The sequence below is a fragment of the Cricetulus griseus genome (assembly GCF_003668045.3).
Source record: "Cricetulus griseus strain 17A/GY chromosome 1 unlocalized genomic scaffold, alternate assembly CriGri-PICRH-1.0 chr1_1, whole genome shotgun sequence".
NCBI lineage: Eukaryota > Metazoa > Chordata > Mammalia > Rodentia > Cricetidae > Cricetulus > Cricetulus griseus.
The window spans coordinates 76,005,183-76,014,170 of NW_023276807.1; the positions used below are offsets into that span (position 1 = coordinate 76,005,183).

Below are 8,988 nucleotides of genomic sequence, written 5' to 3' on the forward strand. Positions count from 1 at the left end.
TCTTCTGGTGTGCAGATATATATGGAAGTAGAATGTTGTATACATAATAAATAAATAAAATCTTTAAAAAAAATCCCAGCACTCGGGAGGCAGAGGCAGGTGGAGCTCTGTGAGTTTGAGGCCAGCCTGGTCTCCAGAGTGAATGCCAGGATAGGCTCCAAAGCTACACAGAGAAACCCTGTCTTGAAAAACCAAAACACACACACACACACACACACACACACACACACACACACACACACACACACACACCCCCACACACACACACACAAATTAATGGTAAGTGAAATAGGATGGACTGAGAGCTGTAGTGGTTGAGTTAAAAGATAAAGATTTTCCACGAAATCCTGCATGTCACCAAGTGTATGTGACCAGATGGAAACTGACTTGGTATGTATAATTAAACATAGATACTTTGAAGGTGACTGATAACCTAAGAGAGCTATTTCAGACTCATAATTCATAGTGTCTGTTAAATATGCACCAGCTTCTTACAAGACACCTAATTCCTTCTACTGCCAAAAGAGTTTCTTACAACTCCTCAAGGAAGTTGGTGATGATCTATCTGTACAAGAAGTGAAGAACTGGATTCCAAGCCAGTTCTGGCAACTTCCAAAATCCAAACTTTTTTTTGAGAAAGAAAATGTCACTATCTAGTGTCAGTGTTAGTTTCCTCCATTTATTCCCCATCTGAAACAAGTCCTGTCCCCCCTGAGGGGGAAGGAGCAGAAGCCACATGACTACAGAGCATGGCCAAGACAAGAATGACAGAGTTTTAGGAAACAACAAATATTAGGTTCTTTTCTCAGTTATAGAGAAGGCCCCAACTGGCCTAGGCACAGGATTGGCTGTGCAAGGCATACATTTTATGCCCACTGCCATGTCTAGCTCAGGCCAAATCAAAAACATTTTTAGTAAGTACAAGCTGAGTGACCGCTGGTACCAAGGCATACAAGGCAGTGATAAGCCATCACACAAGTCCCCACACACAGAGATCACCTCAGACTCCAGCTGGTTTAAGATGGTGTAGTCTGGACATTACTGGCCAAAGCAGATAATCTGTAATACCACTTGTAATCATGATGGGGTGGGGGCAGATAATTTAACCTTTCCCTATTGGGATAATAGCTACCCCAAGGTTGTTTGAGGGTTCCATTAGATAACTTAGGTAAAATCTTTTGTACAATGCCTGGCACCAAGTAATATTAATTTGCTATTGTTACTATTAAATACACACTATATGTCACACATAGAGAGGGACTATACCTTATGCTCCTGAGCTCCCACCGCCCAGAATGGCGGCTAGCACATAGTGAATTCAGAACAAACTCTTGGTGAGTAAATCAAAAGTGGAATAACTTACATCTGGATACAGGAGCAGCTAGATCTTTCCATGTCAAGACAGAACTGTGTGATAGGAGCCATAAAGGGCCACTGACAGTGGATCTTGTCTGGTGCCTGAGAGATGTTCTTGAAGAGGACAAGGCTTAGATTTAGCTTAGTGGTGGAGGACTTGCTTAGCATAGATGAAGCGGTGGTTTTGATCCCTGGCACAGCGAAAGAAGAAAAAAACAAGGAAAATAATCTAAGAGAGGAGATGTTTGATATAAACTGTTGCAAATGAATGTAGAGATAAATGACCACGAAGATTGCTAGCGCCTAAAAAACATGCCACAAATGCAAGTTCCGGAAATGGGCGCCAGGGGGCGCTGAACCCATCGACCTCAGCCCGGCTGAGGACCATGCCACCGTCTAGGGGGCCGACGCCGAGCAGTGATGTCACTTCCGCTTGCGCGTCGCGTCTGTGGGGAGGTGCGGGGCGGAGGCAAATGTAAACACATCACATTTGCAGGCCCAGACTTGGGCTGCTGCGTGGGAACTCCGACCCGCGCCCGGTTCTAGCAGCGCGCAGGAGACAGGGACGCGGCCGATCCAGCGCCGCCGGAGCCTCTTAACGGCCCGCGGCCTGTGCGGGTGCGCATGCGCGAGGCGGTGCGGCTGGCAGGTCGGTCCGGGTTCCAGACGGCGGGGAAGGTTGAAGGTAGCGCACTCCCCTCGTGGTGGGCGCCAAGTAGATGGCGGTTGTTGTCGAGCAAGATTGCAAACCGCATAACTCTTAGAGCAGTAGGGGGCCGGGCTTCTTCCACGGCTGCTTTGCTCCCATGAGTCCCAGAGTTGTGTTTCGTGTGCTTCAATGTGCAAGGCACGTTTGAATCCGGTAGAAGCCATAGGGACTAAACATTGTTTTTCGGAGTACAGGCGTTGTGAGAGGCAGGAGGAAGGAAGTGGAGATTAGATATTCTGTAGTTCTGTTAGAATTTAAGGGTTGCAAGGACTGGGCAAGGAGGGGTTGGCGCCATCGTAGATCAGATTGAGCCGTGGAACGCATTGAGTAAGATGAAGGAGGCTAGGAAGTGTGAGACACGTGGCTACCGGCTTCTGGGTTGCAGAGAAACTAGTCTTAGCCGAGGCCAAGAGGAGGAGGAAGCCTAGAGTGTTAGGTCTCACAAGATTCCTGTTCTCTGGGTAGTGGTGGTGCACGCCTTTAATCCCAGCTCTCGGGAGGCAGAGGCAGATGGATCACTATGAGTTCGAGACCAGCCTGCTCTACAGAGTGAGTTCCTGGACAGTCAGAAGTCTGTTACACACTCTGTCTCGAATACCACCCCCACCCCCAGAGGAATTCCTTTTCTCCGGTCTGGCACTTAGACAAAAGCTGCCATTCCCTCTGGAATTTAAGACAGTTGAGTCATTCTCCACTTACCTCTGGCTAAAGGTTCACTGGGCTCCTCTTTTAACCTATGACTGTGGTGCTTATTAGCATATCAAGGGCTATGCTAGGCCCCCTCAGTCCCTGCTCACAAGTACCTATTACAGTTATTCTGGCTGACAAGTCCTGCTCCCTCCCCTAACCACCTCAGGCCCAGCTTTTCGTTCCTGTGTAACTCAGCTATTTGATTATTAACTCAGCTCTCTTGGTTCTTCTCTTCCTCTTGCTTCTCTTTTTTTTTTTTTTTTTTTTTCTCTTTTTGGTTTTTCAAGACAGGGTTTCTCTGTGGCTTTGGAGGCTGTCCTGGAACTAGCTCTGTAGACCAGGCTGGCCTCGAAGTCACAGAGATCTGCCTGCCGAGTGCTGAGATTAAAGGTGTGTGCCAGCAACACCGGCCCTCTTGGTTCTCTTGATTATTCACACCCTCTTTTGTTTCTCTTTTGTCCTCTTGGTTCCTCTCTCTTGCTGTCCCTGACTGTACATGAGGTCAAAGCAGGACCTCAAAGATTTCCACCCTACTCTGCATAAAATCAGAAGCATCACTACGTCTGAGCAGAGTTGTGATATGAGGCATTTTGGGTTTTGTTGTTTTTTTTTGGGGGGGGTGGAGTGGTGATGGTTCAGGACAGGTCTCTGTGGGTAGCCCTGGTTGTCATGCTGTCATGGATCTGTAGTAGGCTGGCTGGAACTCTCAGAGATCCACCTGCCTCTGCCTCCTGAGTGTTGGGATTAAGGGCATTTAGCATCACCACCTAGCTGTGATGTGGTTTAACACGTTCACAGCAGCCATATAGATTAGAGAGGGGGGCAGAAGATCAAAACCAAGTAACTTGCTAGCAACATCCCTGCAATCAGAAAAAGGTATCAACAGTGACTGTAAGAGGTATACATCTTGAACCTGTTGAGTATGATGCCAAACTACTGAGGACGATACTAGATTTTACTCTGAGAGCTTAAGACTATACAAAGTGACTCTTTAAGTCATCATTTTAAAGGTTAGTTTATTTTTATTTAATTGTATGGAGGATTTGCCTGCATTTGTATTTATGCACCATGTTGTTGCAGTGCCTAGGAAGGCCAGAGGAGGGTGTTGGATCCTCTGGAACTGGAGTACAGACCCTGTGGGTACTGGAAACCCAGCCTGGCTTCTCTACAAGAGCAGCAAGTGCCCTTAAAAAGAGTAAAATATACAGTGTGTCATTTTAACTTTCTTTTGGTCATTAAGGAAATATGCATTGTCATGTGACCATTAACCACCACCATTGTCTAACCAGGGTTACATAAAGTACTATAATAAGTCTTTAAAAGTCAAATAGGCTGGATGTGCTGACATTCTAGCTGGTGATCTCTGTCCTTCCTAGAGAAAGGCAGGAGGATCAGTTCAAGGCTAGCCTTAGCTATATAACAAGTCTTTCTCAATTTAAAAACACAATACTACTACTAATAATAATAAGGTGTATCTGGTAATTATGAGCGCTCTTGACTCCTTGTAGGAACTCCATGTTTGAAGATGCCAGCTACAGCATATGAAAGACTAGTTTACAAGAGCCCCTCGGAGTACCACTACATGAAAGTCTGCTTGTAAGTTCAGTCTTATAATGTTTCCCCCCACCCCAATCTGAAAAGCATGGAGTTTAATATGATAATTTCTCTTTTTAATATTTTTTTTTCCAGAGAGTTTCAAGAACACGGAGTTGGACTGAATACAGCCCAATTCAAACAACTGCTTGTTTCAGCCCTGAAGGACCTGTTTGGGGAGGTATGAGTTACTTGGCAGATTAAGTAAGATTCTTTAGGTTTTCATAAGACATTCTAGAAAAGGGACTAAGAGTATATCTAGCCCAGTGGTGAAATGATGGGTCATACCTGTCACTTGGGCACACACCTATCATAATTCTAGCATCTGTGATTCTACCCCTGGTAAGTGAAAGTAGAATAAGAATTCAAGGTAAACCTCCTCTACATAGCCGTTGGAAGTCAGCCTGTCTACATACTTTTTTAAAATGAAGAAAACTTTGTTGTTTGTTTGAGAAAAGTTCTCTGTATATCCCTGGTTGTCCTGCAGTTTGCTCTATAGAACAGGCTAGCCTTGAATTCACAGAACCACCTACTTCTGCCTCCCAAGCACTGGGCTTAAAGGTAAGCAACACCACTCCTGGCCTAGAAGAGTACTTTGTAAGAAACACAGAAATATCATCTTTTAAAGGTATACTGGAATTTGCAAAAGCCAACTTTCAGAAATAATGAGTTCTGGTAGGTTATTCCAGTGTGCCCTGTATTGACAAGGAACCTGGTAGGCCACGGTTTGTTTTTGCACAGCTATCAAATTATAGTCTAGATTGGTAATATCATTGCCCATCTTTGTAAAGATGAAGGGTTTATATGGGAGCTATCACACTTGAGTGAGAAGGTCTCTTTATAAAGCAGTGTGAGGGATGGCAAGATGTCCTGAGTTCAGTTCCTGGAACCCACATGGTGGAAGGAAAGAGCAGACTCTTGAGAATTTTCTTTCACCTCCACACATGTGCAGTGGCTCATATATAGTGCTCATATATAGATACATATACATATGTGTGTGAGCAATAGACCGCTGGTACATGTACATGCTAGGACACGTGTACATGTGGGGAAAACACACATAAAAATAAATAATTAGTTTTTACATTCCAATCTCTGTTCCCCCTCCCTGCCCTCATCTCCTCCCACTCCCCCGTCTTCCCCCCCCCACTTCCACCCACCCCACCTCCCATCTGCTTGTCAGAGAGGGTAAGGCCTCACCTAGAAAATCTGTTAAGTCTGTCCCATCATCTTGTTGAGGCAGGACCAAGGCCCCCCCACACCCCTATGTCTAGGTATCCTGAAGAAATCTCCTGTGTGTTGGGAGGCAGAGGCAGGTGGAGCTCTGTGAGTTCGAGACCAGCCGGGTCTACAGAACTAGTTCCAGGACAGCCACAAAGCCACAGAGAAACCCCGTCTCGAAAAAACCGGGAAAAAAATCACCTGTGTGAAAAAATTACACACGTATAAATATAAATGTGCACACATGGTGTCAACTCTAAGTACATTCTGAATTGTATTAATACCAGTTACCTGGCTTTGATCAGGTACCAGGTTATATAAGATGCTGTTTTGGGGGAGCCTGAGGGAAGAGTACATGAACTTCCCTGTAGATTGCAACAAATTATAAAACAAAACCTGCAATTTCTATATGCTATTAAAAAAAATGTAGTTTCAGGAGACAGAGCTGTAAGACATGGCCTCTATCTCTTGGGCTATCTATCAGTCTTGTTAGTGACAAGAAGGAGAGGGTATGGAGAGCAAAGTGTGAAGTCTTGTATAAGAAAGAGCCCAGTTAGACTGAGCCTAATCTTGTGAATATGGGAAGGAGCTGCTTTTGTTGTTGTTGTTTTGATTTTTTTTCTGGAGACAGGGTTTCTCTGTGTGTAGCTCTGGCAGTCCTGGAACTCACTCTGTAGACCAGGCTGGCCTTGAACTTAGAGATCTGCCTGCCTCTGCCTCCCAAGTGCTGGGATTAAAGGCATGTGCAACACCACTTACCCAGTGGGAAGGAGCTTTTTTAAAAACTGTGGGAGGGTATACACAGGTATGTATATGCCTGTGTGCACGTTTGGGAGTTAGTTCTCTTCTTTCACCATGTGGGTTCTGGGGAATGAACTATGGGATCAAGCTCAGGTTATCAGGGTTTGTGCCAGACACCTTTACCCACTGACCAGTCTCAACAGCTGGAGAAGGAACACTCTAAACACAGATTCAAAGGTAAGGAGGTATGAAGAAGGATAGGAATATTCTTAGCAGGCACATGAGAGTACTAGTACTGTAATTGAATGAGAAATGACAGGAGTCTGCTAATGGTATTGTTCCATACATAGGTCGGTGCTGCTTTACCTGTGGACATCCTAACCTATGAAGAGAAGACTTTGTCAGCCATCTTGAGAGTATGCAGCAGGTATGGCAGTTAAACAGCTCTGGAATTATAGGGCAGAGAGAGTGGTGGGATAGCACAGTGAAGATGTTTCTAGGATGAGAGTGCATGGCTGGGAACCCTGAGCACCTTTGAGGCATTTACACTGGAATTCATATGAACAGTCCTCTACCTGGATTATACTTGAGATAAGAGAAAATCTGTGGTTTGATCGCAGCCAGTTTCCCAGTTGATGATTGTTGTTTTAAAGTCAGAAATGTGTGCATTTTAGATTCTTGGGGACTCAATTTGTTCTTTCAGCGATACGTTCTTCTAAGATTTCTGTTTTATTTAAATGAGGCTTCTGTGGGTTGTCTGTTTTTAACTTTCTAGAAAGCCACAAGCAAAAAGTACTAGGGAGCTGTTAGCAGCAGAAATCTTTATTTATGCTTTCTTGATCTTTATGCAGTGGTCTGGCTAAATTGTGGAGCTCTTTGACCTTGTTTGGAACCTATAAAAACAAGAAGTGTGCCTTCAGAGTGATTCAGGTAAAGGCTTTTCCTTCATAATTTCTCGGAGGACTGAGCACTATGGTGATGTGATCTGGGTGTGTATCTCAGTTTTGCCTTGAGTAAAGCAAACAGACTTAACATCGAGCAAGGGCAAACCCAGAATACCACTGCTTCTAAAAGAGACTGAGGCAAAGTGGTCCGATTTTAGGTCACAAAGGAGATGTTTGGAAGTCAAACTTGGAATGTGTGGTAAAGGCTTCCCATTGAGTGCTACGTGCAGTGTTGTCTTAGCAAACTGTTTCCAGGCTTACGAGTACTTGTTCAGCCAGTGCTCCCTTCAGAATGTGCCTTAAAATGTGACTGCTGCATTGTGCATCCTGTAAAACACGTGTTTCTTGTGTTGCTTGTTGTTCCCACACAGTTTGAACTAACCTTTTCTTCTTTTGTAGGTGTCTCCCTTTCTCCTTGCATTATCTGGTAATAGCAGGGAACAAGTGTTGGGTTGAATACTCTTAAAGTTCCAGAAACTTCCCACTCTGAACAGTATCTTTTGATGTCTACATAGACTGAAAAAAGAAGCAGGCTAAAGCCCCTATTGATGACATTTGGAGATACCGAAGATGTTCTCTGTGATTTCTGGCCATCATCTCTGGTGGAGTGGGCTTCAGAGGAGACTGTGGCTAAATTGCCTGGTACCAACAGGGCGGTGCTTTCAGCATGTGCACACACGAGTTGGAGACCGTGCTGAGCTCAGCAGAGCCTTCACACAGCAGGATGTAGCTACTTTCTCAGAGCTTACAGGAGATATCAATCCTTTGCATATAAGTGAAGATTATGCAAAACACACCAAGTTTGGAAAGACAATTGTGCATGGAGTTTTGATAAGTGGACTTATTTCTGCTCTCCTGGGTACTAAAATGCCAGGGCCAGGCTGTGTGTTTCTTTCCCAGGAAATTAAATTTCCAGCCCCTTTATATATTGGAGAAGTGGTTTTAGCATCTGCAGAAGTGAAAAGGCTGAAGCAGTTTGTTGCTGTTGTTGCAGTGTCCTGCTGTGTAATAGAGAGTAAAAAGACAGTTATGGAAGGTTGGGTTAAAGTTATGGTCCCAGAAGCTCCTGATACTAAAATACAAATTTAAAGTTGTATGTTCAAACTCCTGTGTTCTTGTTATTACGACATCTGAGGAAGTGGGACGTTGTTCTTCATTAAGGAGTGTCTGGTATACCTGGAAGCCATGTGGGGAAGGGGGGAACAAGCACACAGTTTGTTTCAGTGTCTACTTTCTCGACTGGCTTTCTGCTCTACCAAGACTTAAGTATGTACAAGGTTTCATCTGTGGAGGTTTGGGCTTTTTTCCCAATTATAAACGATTGAGAGCAGCTGGAGGAATGGCTCAGCAGTTGGGACCATTGGCTGCTCTTCCAGAGAATCTGGGTTTAATTCGTAGCACTCCACAGTCAGGGGATCCAGCACCATCTTCTGGGCTCTGCAGAAACCACATTCACATAGTGCACAGACATACACGCAGGCAAAACAGCCACACAAATACAGCAATAATAAAATGATATTTAAAAAATGAGAAAGCTGGGGCAGGAGAGATGGCTCAGAGGTTAAGAGCACCAATTGCTCTTCCAGAGGTCCTGAGTTCAATTCCCAGCAACCACATGGTGGCTCACAATTATCCATTATGAGATCTGGTGCCCTCTCCTGATGTGCAGATACACATGGAAGCAGAATGTTGTATACATAATAAATAAATAAAATCTTTTTTTAAAAAATGAGA

At 44.5% G+C, this 8,988-nt stretch overlaps 2 protein-coding genes across 4 annotated transcripts; both read left to right on the top strand.

The window, feature by feature from the left end:
- The first annotated feature begins 1,777 nt into the window (after window positions 1-1,777).
- Rpp14 (ribonuclease P/MRP subunit p14) lies at window positions 1,778-7,771 on the top strand. 3 transcript variants are annotated; one of them, XM_027387727.2, is made up of 6 exons: window positions 1,778-2,041; window positions 4,264-4,351; window positions 4,445-4,529; window positions 6,661-6,737; window positions 7,162-7,240; window positions 7,654-7,771. In XM_027387727.2, the coding sequence occupies exons 1-6, from the start codon at window positions 1,981-1,983 to the stop codon at window positions 7,708-7,710; spliced, it is 447 nt and encodes a 148-aa protein (XP_027243528.1). In that variant the 5' UTR covers window positions 1,778-1,980; the 3' UTR covers window positions 7,711-7,771. The 3 variants fall into 3 exon arrangements, with proteins under 3 accessions (XP_027243528.1, XP_027243529.1, XP_027243530.1); XM_027387728.2 differs by having other exon boundaries at window positions 1,779-2,005; XM_027387729.2 differs by lacking the exon at window positions 1,778-2,041 and adding an exon at window positions 2,059-2,203.
- Window positions 7,772-7,795: 24 nt separating this feature from the next.
- On the top strand, window positions 7,796-8,358 carry Htd2 (hydroxyacyl-thioester dehydratase type 2). Its single transcript, XM_027387726.2, has one exon. It carries the CDS (start codon window positions 7,825-7,827, stop codon window positions 8,341-8,343), a length of 519 nt encoding a protein of 172 aa, XP_027243527.1. The 5' UTR covers window positions 7,796-7,824; the 3' UTR covers window positions 8,344-8,358.
- Window positions 8,359-8,988: the final 630 nt, after the last annotated feature.